Source organism: Lutra lutra, chromosome 11 (genome assembly GCF_902655055.1).
Source record: "Lutra lutra chromosome 11, mLutLut1.2, whole genome shotgun sequence".
NCBI classification, from domain to species: domain Eukaryota; kingdom Metazoa; phylum Chordata; class Mammalia; order Carnivora; family Mustelidae; genus Lutra; species Lutra lutra.
The window spans coordinates 31,976,321-31,994,168 of NC_062288.1; the positions used below are offsets into that span (position 1 = coordinate 31,976,321).

The 17,848-nt window shown below is 35.2% G+C and overlaps 1 protein-coding gene across 7 annotated transcripts in view; it reads left to right on the plus strand.

The window, feature by feature from the left end:
- The window catches only part of RUNDC3B (RUN domain containing 3B), a 143,762-nt gene that overhangs the window by 51,169 nt on the left and 74,745 nt on the right, over positions 1-17,848 (plus strand). For 3 of the 7 annotated variants that reach the window (XM_047694681.1, XM_047694679.1, XM_047694682.1), the window contains exons 3-4: positions 2,095-2,145; positions 8,110-8,243. In XM_047694681.1, coding sequence (XP_047550637.1) covers positions 2,095-2,145; positions 8,110-8,243 — 185 coding nt within the window. Of the gene's footprint in view, positions 1-2,094; positions 2,146-2,202; positions 2,224-8,109; positions 8,244-17,848 lie in introns of those variants that run through there. The other 4 variants (XM_047694680.1, XM_047694684.1, XM_047694685.1 and 1 more) reach the window with 2 other exon arrangements.

Genomic DNA, 17,848 nt, shown 5'->3' on the forward strand with positions numbered 1-17,848 from the left:
GAGATGGATCTAGGCAGGCTCTCTCTGGGCCTCTGCTTTCTCATCTATAAAATGAAAGAGTTGTTGAAATTTAATTACAGATAATTTAGAATCTAGAGGATTTTTACTTTCTCTGAATGCTCCTGGTTCCTTATAACTGATGAAGAATAAGATACTAAATTATGATTAAAGCAATTAAGGCCTACATATAAGTGAAAGCATTTTAGTTTTTTAAAATCTTCACATGGTATTTTACAGCGAAAATAAAAACCATCTGTATAATGAGGACATAAAGGCTAACATACTAACAGTTTAAGAAAAAACCACTATAAGTTGTGATTTATAATAGAATTAGTAATTGTTTCTCACTTTATACCAGGGATTGATTATATCATGACATAAATCTGGACATGATATATCTTATTTAATATACTTTTTAAAGATTTTATTTATTAATTTGACAGAGAGAGAGAGAGAGCACACAAGTAGGAGGAGCGGCAGGCAGAGGGAGAGGGAGAAAGCAGGCTCCCCGCTGAGCAAGAAGCTCTATCCCAGAGCCCTGGAATCGTGACCTGAGCAGAAGGCAGATGCTTAATCATCTGAGCCACCCAAGTGTCCCCTATTTAATATATTTTTTGAAATAAAATTTCTTTTAAGTAAGATTTTCATGGACATTGTTTTTACTTTTGATAACTTTTTTGGTTAATCACTAAAAATAAGATACATAACTTTGTTTTCAGGGCAAAGATAATAAATGTGATTTAAACATTAAGAATTGGCTTTCTGAATATTTGCAGTGAAAAGCATTCTATTCTGATTTACATCTCAATGCTGAGAGATTTCATTTTTGCAGTAGTTGTAGCAATAATATAACCTTCTAATGTGGGTTCAATTAGACTACCAAATTATAGTTCCTTTTGGATATGTGTTTCCAAATTTAATATTTGTTAAAAATATTATACATTGGGGCACCTGGGTGGCCCAGTGGGTTAAGCCTCTGCCTTCAGCTCAGGTCATGATCTCAGGGTCTTGGGATTAGCTCCGCAATGGGCTCTCTGCTCATCGGGGAGCTGCTTCCCCCCTCTCTCTGCCTACTTGTGATCTCTCTCTCTGTCAAATAAATAAAATCTTTTTAAAAAGTTATACATTGAAGTAGGAGGATAGAGAGTGAATGGTCAATACATAAATGTAGCCAATAGCTCAAACTATATACATCTTTTTCCTTTCATTTTCTTACATTACTGACTGTGTGGTTGGTTTTGTTGGTTTCATAAAGGGTATAAATATTTGGCAAGGTTTATGGGACCATGTCCTGTTGGAGATTTCAGTGTTTGGTTATGAGAGAAGAAAAGACCATTTTTGAGGAATGCAACTTTAGAAATTTGGCTTTAGAGTTTTCCTGTATAATTATACTAGGAATTTCCAAACAACATAGCAAGATTTTCCAGATGGTGGTTGTTAAACAATAATTGGAGGCTGTAGGAAATAAAGCAGTATTTTGCATGAAGTAGGCATTTTGTCAACATCGGTTAAACTGAAGAACATTCTACTTGGTATCTAAGTGCTGTTCTCATAGTTAACAAAAGAAAAAAAATGCAAATTTTAACTCTTCTTAGGCCCCCAAAACAAGAGCTGTTCTTCAAAATGAATTTTCTTAACAGTAAAAAAAAAAAAAAAAGGTATTTATTTTTGAAGTTAAAACTTTATAAAACATATAGTTTGATAATTATCCTAACCAAACTTAAAAATTCTGAGGTGCAAAGCTAGCAGATTCAAACAAGTTTTTGCTCCTTTTGCCTTGTCATCATCAGCCTATCATGTCTGGAAAAGAATGATGGCCCTGCAAGCAAACAGAGAGCCTATTTCTGTGACTTACAGATACTCGCCTTTCTCCAGTAGAATAGGTGACAAGGGACCAGCTTGATATATGGGCCGAGTGTACCTCATATTCATCCTAACTGAGTTCATTTTATTTATTAGGTAGGTAAATGTAGTGATTATTGCATCCAGGTAATGTGTAGCCATCTTATTTGGGCTATTCAGTTTGCAATTGTAAACTTGATGGCAGGTTTCTTAAATATCTGTGTGTTGTTGTTGTTGTTTATATTTTTAAAGAGATATCCCAAAGTTGCAGATGGCTGGCTCATCTCCAAATACCTCTTCAAGGTACTCTATGCTGGTGATGTCTCCCGCCACTGAGCTGCGCGGGAGCATGGAATTGACTTACTGGGGAGGGCTGTATCAGTTAAGTGATCTTTTTTAGTACATTGCATGGGTTTTGCAAAGCTTTCTGTTTTTGTTTTTGTTAATCCAGAGAGCACAAATATGCTTATGCTAATTTTTAAATTAAAATCTTGTTGTAAACCCACACAATATAATAATCCATTTATTCTCCTTCCTTTCTCATGGGACCCCGTCCATATTTCTTTAAGTTCTCATGGCTTTAATCTCTTTTATTAATCAGGCATATCTGTGCAATTACATTTTATTATAACTCTTAACAGTATAAGAATTATTATCTCCTCAATTTTGTAAGTGCTGTGTAATAATATTTGTATTACATGCAAACTGGGGGCTTTGGGAAGCTGTGTGATTTTTCCAAAGTCACTCAGTAAAACACAGAAGGGCAGTATCAGTAACTGCTTTGCCATTCTGGAATCATTAGTGGGAATATATTCCTTAGTTACCTTTCTCTCGGGCATAATGCATGCCTTTATTCACTTACTCAAAACTTTTCAACAGAGTTGCTCCTATCTGCAAAGCACTGCTAGGCTCTATACTTAATGGCCTAGACTTTTATTATATTTTTTAATTAGAAAGGAAATATATAGTCATTATTTTTAAGGATTACAATTAAGACAATGGGAAATAGAAAACAAGCATCTCTTTTCCTCAACCTTCATTCCCACAAGTAATCATTTTAGACAGTTTCATTTGTTTTCTGTCCTCTATGTATAGCCTTAATCGCTACTGAAACAGATTATTCTTGACTTCTTCAGGGCTCACATTTTTGTGTTGCTCTCCCTATGGAGTTCAGCCTTCGGGACTCTAATTCAGTCAGCCAGTACTCTAAGCCTTTTGTTAAAAAGCTGGTAGAAGAAAAAGACAAAGTCTTTGTCCTCTACTTGGAAAGTTGGTAAAATTACTGGGATAAAAAGTTAAGTCAAATTCAGTTTTCAGATTTTTGGTGAACCTCGTTATCTTAATTTTTTTGTCTTGAAAGATTAAGAATTAAATTATTTTTATGGTATAGATACATATGATAGATACTTGTTATAAATTCCTTAGCAGTGAACAAGACATTGTCGTTAAAAAATAATAATTACGTTTTGTAAATGAGTAACTGTGCTTCTTTGTTGTTAAATGACTTACTTGAGAGGTCCTGTAAGTAACATAAAGAACTAGCGATTTAAGTACAACTGAGTATCTAATCGACTCATATTTAAGATTCAGCTTAATATGTAATTAAAGTTATTTGTGAAGTGCTTAAATTCCTTTTTTATAATAATAATATGAAATTTTATTTAGAAAATTAATCAAGGACATTATTTTACTTTCAAAGCTGGGTAGTCTAATAAATATGAACCTCAACTAAAATTGATAGTTTCTTTTCAAGAAGGAAAAGACTCTGTGCTCTTGCAGAAATGGGAATTTTCTCTGTTTAGCAAAATTAAAATAGAAAATATTGAACTGACTTTTATAAATTAGCAGTAAGAAATTCAAGATTGCTGTTAGAAAATTTAAAGTGAAAAGTTAAAAGTTAAATTCATCTAAATGCTAATAAATTGACAACAGTGAATCCACAAGAAACCATTTTCCTTTAAGTATCTGAAAACTTCTATAGTGGTATCAGAGTGGTTAATTAAAATTCAATGGGACTGTCTCTTATTGTTTGTCTAGTTGAATAGCAGTTTCAGGATGACACTGTCATCTAGTTCATGCATTGTAATACTAATGAGGCTTTGGCTTGGGGGATGAGATTTTCATTTGCTCTTTACATAGGTAAGCACTTATACAAAGGATAGAGAAAGGAAGTCACTAAAAACAGATTCATTTATATTTTATATTATCAAAAGATAATGTCTCAACCACTACTTAGTAGAGAACCACTTTAGAAAATGTAGTCCTTGTTCTTAGAAAGTCTCGTTTCAGCTGTAAACTAAGATACAAGCAAAACACAAATATATTGCATGATGTGAACAGATGTCTAACTTAAGAAATATAGAAGAGTGTTTTATTTTTAATTTTTTTGTAAGTGTTATTTTAAAATAACCTTGGACCTTAGAGATCACAGGCCATTTTTTGGTGCTGAAAATAAGGCAGTGTGTTGGAAAGATATCACATAGCTGGTTAGTAGCACATTAACTTTTAGTCTAGCAAACTTTTCACCCTTTCTTTCTTTGCCGTAAAATGAATTAGAGTCAGTTTGATGGAATGTCAATACGTTTTGAAAAAGTTGTTTAACTTCACATTGGTAAAAGCTAACTTCTAAAAAAAATGTAACAGAAAGCATGTTATACATGGCTTTTAAAAGAAGTCTGTTAGTGACAGTGTCTTTCTTCTCCAGAGTAAAATTTCTTCAAGATACAGACTAGTTCTTTCCTTGCTGTATGATTGGTTTTATGGTTATTTTATTTTATTTTTTTTAAAGATTTTATTTATTTATTTGACCGACAGAGATCACAAGTAGGCAGAGAAGCAGGCAGAGAGAGAGAGGAGGAAGCAGGCTCCCCGCTGAGCAGAGAGCCCGATGCGGGGCTCGATCCCAGGACCCCGGGATCATGACCTGAGCCGAAGGCAGAGGCTTTAACCCACTGAGCCACCCAGGCGCCCCGGTTTTATGGTTATTTTTAAAGGAAATGAAAATATTTGGGGAGTAATTTATTGCTTCAATAGTTATTTTAAAAAGCACAGTTAGCTTGTAGATTTGTTTTTTAATTTTTCTGTTAAATGTGATTACGGACTAATAGCCTAAGTACATCTTTTGCTATTAATCTGTGCGTAAGTAAAAATGATCTTCAAGTAATAATATCTCAAGTAATCATTTGGATGCTTCCATTATTTTTTAATTAAATAGATAAATATTTTAATAGATGCAGAAATTATTTTATTATTTATATAAAATTCTAGGATATACAATTTACATGAGTGTTTGTTTGAAGGGTCTACCGAGAGAATACACCTTCTCTTAAAGCAAATTCTTTCACATGTGAAAAATTCAGTGTCTTGAATTCAGAACTTCACTTTGGAAATGATGCACGTGAAAGAGGAAGGATGGCAGAATCAAGCCAAGTCATCCTTACATCTAGTTTGCTAAGTTGTTAAAAGTGTTGTGAGGATATTACTTATTAAGGCCCTGCAAATGATAATGTTATTCTGTCAATTGTTCAGTTTTTTAGCTTGTAATCTGGGGAGTCTTGCCATTGTCTCTTGGGTGAAAGTCTTATACACAGCATATTTTACCCATAGCAGGAGTCCCAAGGATTTAGTGCCCATTCCTTCTGTTTAACCTTAGCCTAGATTTTGTTCTTTAGCTATCTTTGTTTCCTCTCCTCCAAAATGGGTCTTTGTTATATTCTTTTGTGGCTTTTTGGACAGCTTTATTTTAAAACTTTTCATAAATTATTTTCCTTAGCCATGTCAAACTCATGAGAAGATTTAAAATAAAATCAACGAAGAAAACTTGTGATGTTCCCTTTCTTTAAGATCCTTTCTTGATTGAAGTCTGGCTATACCTCTCATTTTAAATTGTGGAATGGTCTTAATAAAAGCCAAAGAAAATTACTTGAGACTAGAAATATCTTAGGGAGATAAATCTGAAATTGTTAATATGGGAAAATGTTGCATTAGGGAATAAATTTTAAACATTTTTCTAGATTCTGAGCAAGTAAAGGGGAAATTTTAATTTTGCATCCCATTCCCACTTCGTTTACAGTACAGGGGAGCTTTGGCCCCTTAACTACTTGTATGATAATAGTGATAACAGTGGTAATAATTGTTAACATCTGTACCAGGCTATAAACTAATTGCTGTACATAGATTATCTCATCTAATTCTCTCAACAGTATTATTAGGTAGGTACTGTCATTATTGTCAACTTATAGAAGAAACCCAGATTGACAGAGGGAAGTTAACTCACTTGTTCAAGATCGCATAGCTAGAAAGTGGTCTAATTCAGATCACTCTGGTTCAAAACTCACATTCTTAACCAGTAGCATCCTACCTCCTCTCCAAATGTCTGACAAATTGATGACATGAAAATTGTCTTAAAGACAAATTATATTGAAGTACTGTACCAGGAACTTTTTAAAGTCGAAGAACAAAGGAGGCAAAGGAAAGTGACGGGGAGAGATTGAGAGGAAGAAGGGAGATTATAAGTATTTCTATACATTTTTATTTGTAGGTAGTAAGATCTGATTTTTAAAGAAACATTGAGTTTAGAGACATTGAGTTGAATACGGATTTGAGATGCTTTTGTATTTTTATTTATAAAGACAAAGGTATGTTTGTCTGGAATGTTGGACATTTGAAATCTAGGATACACATTTCTTAATACCAGATTGTTATTGAACTGTCACTATAAGAAGATAGATTTTTAAAATTCAAATTTTATGTGTATTGTAATTAAGGTGATGATTTGTGTTGATTTGCCAGTTGATTTGTTTAACAAATATTTACTGAATGCCTACTATGAGCCAAGCATTAAGTGTTAGAGATTGATTTGAAGTCAAAGAAGACACAATCCCTGCCTTGCCAATTTTACCACCTAATATGTAAGATAATCAAGTAAACAGTTGTAAGGATAAGCAAGCACAGGGTGCTGTGTCAGTGCATAGGGAGGAATTGACCCACTATGGAGATCATACATGGATTACAAGAAGAAAAGGACTTTAAAACGTCCTGAATAATGAATAAGAGTTACCTATCATGATATGTACAGTTTCTATTGGTTAATTACACATAAATGCATTATTAGAAATACCAGGGGGATCTTTTTAAAAAATACCTATGCCTGGGCCCGCCCTTAAAGATTTTGATTATTTACCTTGGGGTGGAGCCCAGGCATGGGTATTTTTTAAAAAGCAGCTCAGTTATTGTTAGAGGCTGCTAAAAACCACTGAACTATCATTTGAGACATCACTCCTAAAATGGTGCTTGTTGATAGAATACTTTTGATGTTTCTACAGAGAAGCAATTATTGGGGACAGGAATATTTAAGATAAGTAATTGAGGAAGCCCAGTTTAAAATGTAAAGCAGATCTTTCTATTTTAAGATTAAACAACTTCCCTAAGTAAGACTTATCATTCCAGAAAACTAAAGAAAGAATTGAGATGTCTCTTATATCCTACTTTAAAATGCTCAGAGTATAAAATCTTGCCCATGAACCCACCACTCAGAGTCCCTTATAGAAATATTAATACTGATGTAAAATAACATGTAAAAGAACATTCGTTCATGAGTAGACATATAATTACCCGCATCTGAAAAATTGTAATGGTAAATGCCTGAAGGTCTTTTCATGTGCTGCCCACTAGTAGAGAGCAGGTGAATGAGAGGAACTGGACGACTTTGTAGATGAGAGTGGTTCGGTAGATTATGTTTGATCAGTGAACACAGGATTCTAATTCATCATGAATACTTAGACCACAACATCGTTTCATTTCTTGGACGTTTCCTTATGAAGAGGAGGATAAGTGTTGTGTTATTATTTTTTCTGTTTCTCTAAGTAGAGAAAGCTTTAGAATACAACCTTCGAATACAACTTGTGAATTAATGGTTAACTAGAACCATAAGGAGGGTTTTCTGGGACCTGTCTAAAAGAAGGCCTTAGAATAATGGAATATTAAACTGCAAGAGATTTCTTTTTTAGTGTTCTGTCCCTTTTTCTTTCATTCGTTTGATTTTGTTGTTGACAAAACTATGATCCCCATCCATTAAATAAATTGTCCACAGTACTGCAACTAGTTAAAGGAGAGCAGGACTAGATGGAAGGCTTTTTGCCACTCAGGTCAGCGCCCTTTTCGCTATGACACACTAGGCTGTCTTTTATTTTTCAAAATTTTATTCTTGCATTTGGAATGTCCTAGTCTAGTTTTCTTTTATTTTGTATTACAATTTGTCTCCTGAAGGTCAAGTAACCTGGTTTGGTTATGAAAGTCCTCGTAGCTTCTGGGACTATATCAGAGTGGCTTGCCGGAAAGTTTCACAGAATTGTATCTGCAGCATTGAAAATATGGAAAATGTCAGTTCTTCTAGAGCTAAGGTAAGACATAAATAATAATATGCCATGTGTATAATCTAATCCCCAGCAGTTTTTGACTGAAATAGAAAAATTTGAGCTCTTTGCTATATAAATTTTTTTTCTTGGTTGGGATTAAGCACTTGACCGTGTCAAAAATCTTTTGTATGTCTGTTTCTTTCTTTTTTTTTTTTTAGTTGCATGTAGTTATTTAGAATGTTTTTGAATCTTCCTTGTTGCTTTATGAATAGCAAGAAGGTTTGAAGTTAGTCACTATGAATTCTTTTTTGAGAAGCACAATAAAATATTTCCTATTCTGTGAAGTTTCTACATTTCTTGAGTTACCCAAACCAGTAGCTCTCAGTGTCCTGAGGAACCCTGAGGGTTCATAATGTCAAAAGTATTTTCATGTAGTACCAAGGTGTTATTTGCCTTTTGCACTGTGTTGACACTTGCGCTGCTGATACAGAAACAATGGTGGCAAAATTGCTAGTTCCTTAGCATGAATTAAGGCAGTGGCATCTAACTCCTACTAAACACTGGGTTTTTTCCACTGTACCCTGTCAAAAAAAAAAAAAAGAAAGAAAAAAGAAAAGCCAGTTCCTCTTCAAAATGTCCATGATGGTACAGTAAACATTATTAATTTTATTAAGTTTCAACATTTGAGTGCCTCTCTTTTTAATATCCTGAGTAATAAAATGGAAAGTATGCATAAAGCATTTGTAGCATTCTAAAATATGATGGTTGTCTCAAGGAGAAGTACTCATATAGTTTGATTTGTGAGCTAAATTAGAAACTTTTCCCATGTAATACTATTTTTACTTAAAAGAAAAGCATACAAATGATAGTTTTTTAGACTTGGACATTTGGTAGAATTTTCTTGAATAAAAATGAACAAAGTCAGCCTGTTAATTCCAGGGAAGCAGCTGACAGCATTGGTTGCCAATGGTAAAATTAAAACTTCCGAGTAAAAATTAGAATCTTAGAAAACTTATTATCACCATCTTAAGCCCAATTGTTTCCCTGTACTTACAGACTTTCCTGATAACAATGATGTTGATATTAGCATATGTATTTTTTAATTGTTTAATGAAAAGTGTTAGCATTTGGTAAACTGGCAAAACTCATAATTTCCAATGATCAGTGCATGGAATTATAAAATATGCATGGGTAAAAGATCTATTCAGACCTAATGGATTTAATGAAATGCAGTATGAAAAGTTCATTGATATGGTTATATTTTCCATGTTGCAATTAGCCTTTTAGAAATTATCAGTTACTGAGTTTTAATGTAGAATTAAAGAAGAATATCCACAATTCTCTGAAAAAGACTATAAAAGATTCCCTTTTGCAAATATGTATCTGTCTGAGGCTAGATAGCTGTCAGATGCTTCAACTAAAACAACACATTGTAACAGATTAAATGCATCAGCAGATCCCTAGTCCTCTTTCATTAAGACATACATTTTTTTAAAGATTTATTTATTTGAGAAAGAGTGAATGAGAGAGAGAGAGAAGCAGACTCCCTGCCAAGCAGGGAGCCTGATGCGGAACTCGATCCCGGGACTCCAGGATCAAGACCTGAGCTGAAGGCAGTCGCTTAACCAACTGAGCCACCCAGGCGCTCCTAAGCCATACATTTAAAAAAATTTAAAGAAATGTAAAACAGACCCACTTTTGTCACTAATACTTTTGTTTAGGAAAAGATAGTTATTTTTCATAAAATATTTATGTCAACATATAATGGGTTTATTTATTTTTTTAATTACCTGAAGTTCCCAGTTTTGACTTGTAATACAGTAAATATGAATAGATATAACCCACATGAAAGCACGTTGGAGTCCTCAGTAGTTTTTAAAATTATAAAAAGTCTGAGCTGTTCATATAAGCTGTTCATGTATTGGCTTTGGTTTAGGACTTTGATTTTTTTATTGAATTGTCATACTAGGTTCCTTATTATTTTTGACACTTAAGAATTACAGAATGAGGGCACCTGGATGGCTCAGACGGTTAAGTGTCTGCCTTCAGCTCAGGTCATGATCCCAGGGTCCAGGATCAAGTCTCCCATCATCGGGCTCCTTGCTTAGCAGGGAGCCTGCTTCTTCCTCTGCTCCTCCCCTGCCTGTGCTCTCTCTTTCTCAAATAAATTAATAAAATAGTTACAAACTTATAAATTATGTGTCTATAATAAATGAAAGTATAATAATCATCTTTTAAAAGTATAGTTTCCGAGTTTATTGTTCCTGCACCTGTTTTTATTTAGGATATTTTTTCTTCTGGAAAGTTACTGGTTAGTAATTTTGATTACTATAAAGTTATATTGAAATTAAATATTTTGTGAAACAAAAACTAACTTTTTAAAAAATTCAATCTATAATATTTAAATTTAATGAGATGATTAGAAACATAGTTAAACATCTTAAAATTTTGGTAAAGTTGATAGCTATGATTTTTGTCACCTTATGAAGACTAAAGCCATAGAGTTCATTCTCTAAAATTGCTACTCCCTCCTTCACTGCCTTCTGCCATTCCAGCCAGGGGGCTGTCTGAGAAGTGGTTAACTTTCTGTTTGAGTGACTTCTAGCTTTTTTAGATTGAATCATACATTTTTCAAGCTAAATGCCTTCATTTTTAGGTCAATTATAGCTAGAGTTTTAAAAATATTTTTTCTTTTAAAAGTTGAAATCTTGTTTTTTATATTAATAGCTCTCTTCTTAGCTATAATGTTGTCTTGGTAGTCCTTTGGCCTCTATTTTCTCAAACTCTTGACTTTAAGTATTTATTTATTTTCTAATTGATTAACTACGGGTTCAAAAAATGTGCAGGGGTGCCTGGATGGCTCAGTGAGTTAGAGCCTCTGCCTTCCGCTCAGGTCATGATCCCGTGGTCCTGGGATCAAGCCCCGCATCATCGCATCATCGGGCTCTCTGCTCAGCAGGGAGCCTGCTTCCCTTCCTCTCTCTCTGCCTACTTCTCTGCCTACTTGTGATCTCTGTCTGTCGAATAAATAAATAAAATCTTTTAAAAAATGTGCAATCTAAAAAAAAAAAAAAATGTGCAATCTGAATTCCCCTTTACATCTTCATTGCATTTATATCTTTTTTCCTTTCATGTTTTTCTTATGGCTTAAGAATAATATCTTGATTTCTGTAGGTTAAGATTAAAAGGTAAGCTGTGATTTGAGTGAATCAAGTCTATACAAATAGAAAGTACCCCAGGTGGCACATAAACTTTAGTTTCTTATTTTCAAATTAAAAGAAGGAACAATTAACATGACAATTGTATTCTAAGCCCCTTCCATATAGAGGAGAATATATTTATAGAACTAGCATATACCAAAATACAAGAGGTAATTGAGAAGTTAACAAACATTAGAAATGTAGCATTTTGACCTGGGTGGAATGCAGAAATACAAACCCCAGATGCCATCTTTCTTAATGAGATTCTAAGGAATAAGCCCCATGTAGCAAGATGCTGTTAATACTTATTCTGTACGAAACCAGTGCTGAACAATCATGTTCCAAATCCTACCATCGATCTTTGCTTTGCTCAGGCCTCAAACAGATTCCATTTAGTGGGAAAGAGAGATCTATGATTTGCCTGGTGATGCTGGGAAAAGTGTGCATGCAAAGATTACTACTGTCTTTATTCATTACAGTGGGCAGAGCAAAGTATTTAATCTACCCAGCAAATCACACCTGGCAACTGTCAGGATTGAAGGATTAAGCAAATACCTCAGACAGCTGGTTTATTGAGCCTTTGAGCTGCTTTCTAGAATGACTACTAGCCTATGTAGTATCCATCTCATCCAACCTTAACACTTGTGAAAACAGAACCACAGCACCAAATTCACCTGTTAAATAATGTGCAACTCTGTACACTTGGGACCCAAACAGATTTTCATTTCTGAATTCTTTATAAGAAGAATACCTTTAATTATACCTTTAGGGCTATGTGGATGATGTTTTAAGCAGTGGATGACAAGGTACCTTTCTGGAGAATGACTAATTCAGTATAGAAACATTCTTTAAATTTAGTTTTTTTTTTTTTTAAAGATTTTATTTATTGATTTGATAGAGAGAGATCACAAGTAGACAGAGAGGCAGGCAGAGAGAGAGAGAGGGAAGCAGGCTCCCTGCTGAGCAGAGAGCCCGATGCGGGACTCGATCCCAGGACCCTGAGATCATGACCTGAGCCGAAGGCAGCGGCTTAACCCACTGAGCCACCCAGGCGCCCCTAAATTTAGTTTTGATTGAATCAGGATTGTCCATGTCGCAGAACTACTGTACAACTTAGATTCACGTCATAAACTTGCCGCCATGGGAGATCTGAAAATCACTAAGCTGAGATCTGTGAAATGCTGACAGTCCCTCTCTTTGCTCAGTACATAACCAGTTGAACTATTTTCCGGGGCTTAAACAAAGCCTAACAATGGAATAGAATATTTGAACTGAAGATCATGTCTGTAATCTTTCCATCTGACATCTCAGATACCTTGGCAGCTCTTCTTTCTACAATATACAAAGGTTTGGGGAATGGGATTTCTGTATATGGGATTTCTTTCTTTCTTTCTTCCTCCTCCTCCTCCTCCTGTCTTCTCCTCCTCCTTTCTTCTCCTTCTCCTTCTTCTTCATTTTATTTATTTATTTGAAAGAGAGAGTGTGAGCAGGGACAAGGAGAGAAGCAGGCCCACCACTGAGCAGGGAGCCCAATGGGTCTTGATCCCAGGACCCTGAGATCATGACCTGAGCCAAATGCAGACACTTAACCAACTGAGCCACCCAGGTGCCCCAGGGGATTTTTAATTTAGTTTTCAGATTAGAATTAGCACTATTAGAAAACTAACTTCATCTCAGCAGGCATTTATTTCCCTCCCTTCTGAGCATACTCACCTTTCTCACCTGCTACTGGGCTGATTACCTGTAAGCATAATATATTATTTCTGACAGAAACTCCCCTAATTGGATCCTTATTTACTACTGTTACTTGTCTTACAGATACTTCCATTGAATTTTCTTAGTATTCCCACTGACTTCAAGCTCAAGAAATCCCTTTTCTCCTTTCATTTTTGTTGTTGGTTCTAGACTCCCAAATATGAGCTCTGTGCTGTTCTTGAGGTTTTTCTTGCCTTCCTGAATACCTTACAAAGTTTTTTCTTTTTCTTTGTTTTTTTTTTAAGATTTTATTTATTTATTTGACAGACAGATCACAAGTAGGCAGAGAGGCAGGCAGAGAGAGGGGGGGAAGCAGGCTCCCTGCTGAGCAGAGAGCCCGATGTGGGGCTCGATCCCAGGACCCTGGGATCATGACCTGAGCTGAAGGCAGAGGCTTTAACCCACTGAGCCACCCAGGCACCCCACTTTTTCTTTGTTTTTAAGAACACCTCTTGTTTGTGGCTGAGTTAGGCTTTCTTAGTTTGTGGTTGCTTATCCTGTGCATTCGTTCTGTTCTTGAGTTTAATGTATTAGACCAATTTCTGAGTATGCTGGTCCATCAGCCATTTATATATTCATGCATCTTTCCATCAGATAAATTTTTATTGAGCACGTATAGCATGTCAGAACTGTGAATGTAGTCCTTAACACATTCTTAGGACAGAAATCCTTAATCCCTCCTGGTCTTTTCAGGTCTCATCCTCTTGTTCACTTTTTCCTTTGTCTAAAAGCCAACTTTGGGGGCACCTGGGTGGCTCAGTTGCTTAAGCAACTGCCTTTGGCTCAAGTCATGATCCTGGAGTCCTGGGATCGAGTCGTACATCAGGTTCCCTGCTTGGCAGGGAATCTGCTTCTCCCTCTGACCTCTCCCCTCTCATTCTCTCTCTCTCTCAAATAAATAAATAAAATCTTTAAAAAAAAAAAAACCAACTTTGTCACTGCTCTTTCATAGAGCAGGTTAGCCAAATTTTTTATGGAAAGAGGATGAGTTGGGGACGGGGGGTTATTAATCACACATACACCAGAGTTATCAAATACTAAAACTTTACAGTAAGGTATAGGTTTGTGAAGATGCCATTTTTATGATCATTTTCTATTAGTCACTCAAAAATCTATCTCTTCAAGCCACCACTTCATGTTTCCTATCTCTAGACTTTTGTTGTGATGGTTCCAAACCTGGAAGAATGTCAGACATACTTGGGCAGCTTTAAAAATAAAGAAACCATTTCCCAAGCAGAAACCAGACATACTCTGATTCTGCCCATTTGTTTTATACTCTCTCCATTTTAAATACTAACTTCATATGAGTCATTATAAAATGCCATTTTTCTCACATCATTCCTTTTCCCCATTTGTCACTGGTGCCTCTAATGACTGCTAGCAATGAGCAAGTTACTTATCTTCTTGAGTTTCCTCCAGGTGGTCAACAAATATATATTGAGGACCTACTGTGTGCTAGAAATTGTTATAAATACTGATGATACAGTGGTATTGGTGAAAAGGATGGCAGAAAACAAATATTATGTGTGTCATTTTATATATACATATTATATACGTAATATAATCTCAGGAGCCATGAAAAAATGGAGCAGGTTAAGAGATTAGAAAGAGATCAGAGTGGTGGAAGGAAGCACTCTCTTAGATAGTGTAGGTAGGGAAGGCTTGTGTGAGGTAACAACATTTGAGCCAGGATGTGAATTATGGGAAGAAAGGTACTGTGCAAATAGTGAGCAGAGGCAGCAAGGTATATTAGCAGTTTAGATATTATTCTAAATTCAATGAGGTGCAACTTAGGGCTCTCTTTCTTGTAATTTTTTTTAAACAATAGAGTACTATAATCTAATTTACTTTTCATAAAGATCCACTGAATCAGTATGAAGCATGCACAGGGAAGGAGAGAGAGTCATATTAATATAAGGGTAAAACTAGAGTCAAGAAACAGATGATCTTGGAGGTGAGAAATGAACCAGTTTCTGCTTCTAGTGATGATAGGATAGCTTATATCGGAGCAACCCTTCTGCCAAGAATAGCTGTAAAGTTTGGATAAAATATGCAGAGCAACAGGGGCGCCTGGGTGGCTCAGTGGGTTGAGCCGCTGCCTTCGGCTCAGGTCATGATCCCAGGTCCTGGGTTCGAGCCCCGCATCGGGCTTTCTGCTCGGCGGGGAGCCGGCTTCCTCCTCTCTCTCTGCCTGCATCTCTGCCTACTTGTGATCTGTCTGTCAAATAAATAAATAAAATCTTTAGAAAAAAAAAAAAAATATGCAGAGCAACAAATTTAAGAGCTAAGAAAACAACCAAGGCATGAGGACTCCAGTGGCCACAATACTGGAGAGAAGGATGGTACTTGAGGTGAGTCCTAAGTTCACCTTGGCTTTTAGCCTATGGGCATTTGTCTTTTCACATTGTTGGTATAGAGGCTAATCAGAGAGCTTTAGGGTTCTTTTAGTTTCGCTGGGCTAGAGAAACAGAAGAGGGATCTGGGAACTGCCAGTGAAACCAGGACTTAATACACTAAGAGAAGAGCAGACATACACGTCTGAGGTTGTACATGCAGTTTTCCTGTGAGCTGTTTGCCAACTCTTAGCCACCTTAAGCACAGCAGAAGTTTCATAAACCAAGCTGAAAGCAGCAGATAGGAGGCTAAAAAAGCTGATTGAAGATTTCCTACTCTTGTTCTGGAGAGACAGAGGTTAGAGTTCAAGGTCAAACAAGTTGGAGGGGCCCTGTAAAATACTCTAGGGATCTCTTTTTTATTTGAAATCTCTTCCCTTGGGAGTAAGGGAAATTCAGATAAAGACCAGCCCAAAAAAGACCTAAAATGGTGCTCTTAAATAGTGTAGAGTGATTTTCAAGTATACTCCTTGCCTATTTGAAGAAAATTAAATCTATTCTAAGGAAAGATAGTATTAGTGCAGCTACAGAATTTTATATACAATGTCTAGTATTCGATCAAAACCCACTACAAATATCAGGAAACAAGATCAAATGATCAAAACTAAGAAATATAAAAAAGACAAGTGAAAGAGACCTATGGGAGATGAAGATAATGAACTTTTTTTTTTTATTTTGTTTATTTGACAGAGAGATCACAAGTAGGCAGAGAGTTGGGGGGGGAGCAGGCTCTCTGAGCAGAGAGCCTGAAGTGGGGCTCGATCCCAGGACCCTGAGATCATGACCTGAGCCAAAGGCAGAGGCTTAATCCACTGAGCCACCCAGGCTCCCCAAGATAATGAATGTTTAAATAATTGTAGTAGAAAATATAAATAAAGACTAGTAGTACCAGAGAACTGGAGTATATATTCCAGTATTTAATATATATATAAATATATATATAATATATAACATAGTGTATAATATAATATACTATATATATAATAAAGTATAGCTAGAAAACTATAAAATACTTATTCATGTCAAACATAGAACCTACACAAAAATTGATCATTGGCTGACTTTATAATTCATCTCCTTGAATTTCAGATTGAAATCATCTAAAGTGTGTTATCTAACCACAAAGGAATTAAGCTATCATTAATAACAAAAAGAAAACTAGAAAATGCTTATGTGAGTCAACATTGAGAAGGACTTCTTAATAACTCATGGATGAAAGAAGAAATTATAGTTGAAATTGAAAAATAGGTGGAAAGTAGTGATAATAAAAATATAACATGTAAAAACTTGTGGTTAGAGGAAAATAAGCTTAAATATAGACTCTTATGTATATAAAAAAAGAGTAAAGGCTAAAAATCAGTGATCAAAGTTTTCATCTAAAAACCTATTAAAAAATACATACTCCAAAAGAAGGAAAGAAATAATGAAAAGCAAAAGTTGAATTAAATGAAAAAAACGTACACTCAGAGAAAATCAACTAAACAAACACTTGGTCGTTTTAAAAAGATTAATATAATTGATAAGCTTCCAGCAAGAAGCATTCATAAAGAGAAAAAGAGAGATTATAAATTACTAGTATCAGGAATAAAGAAGAGCCCAATCAACCCAATAGACCCAATAGGCCTTAAAAATCCTAAAAGGATATTATGAATACTTCATATCTATACAATTTAAACTGTAGATGAAATGGCCAAATTCTTTGAAAAAAAATTCTAAAACTAACATAAAAAGGAAGAAAACATCTGGGTATTCTGATATCCACTAAAGAAATTGAATTTGTACTTGAAGTGTTCCCCTTACAGGCCCCATTTTTTATTTATTTTTATGGATTTGTAAGAATTATTTGTATTTGATAAATGAGTCTTTTGTCAGATGCATGTAATGCAGATATCTTTGCCTATTCTGTAATTTGTCTTTTTGTTCTCTTACATGATTACAGTTTATCCCCTGAAACAGAAAGGAATATAGAGTATATAGGTTTTTATTCAGTTAGGTTGGTTGGTTTGGTGGTGAGATGTTTCCTATGTTCTTGATTTGTCTATTTTTTTGTTTCCTTATAGAGAAAAGTAGGGATAGTATTGTAATGTAACCCACACAATTCTTGGGAAGGTTAAATATCTTTTTTTTTTTTTTAAAGATTTCCTTCTTTATTTGAGAGAGAGCAAGAATGTGAGCAGGCAGAGAGGCAGAAGGAGAATGAGACTCTCAAGCAGACTCCCCGATGAGCACGGGGCCCAAAGGGGCCTCGATCTTACAACTCTGAGATCCTGACCTGGGCCCAAATCAGGAGTTCGACACTTAA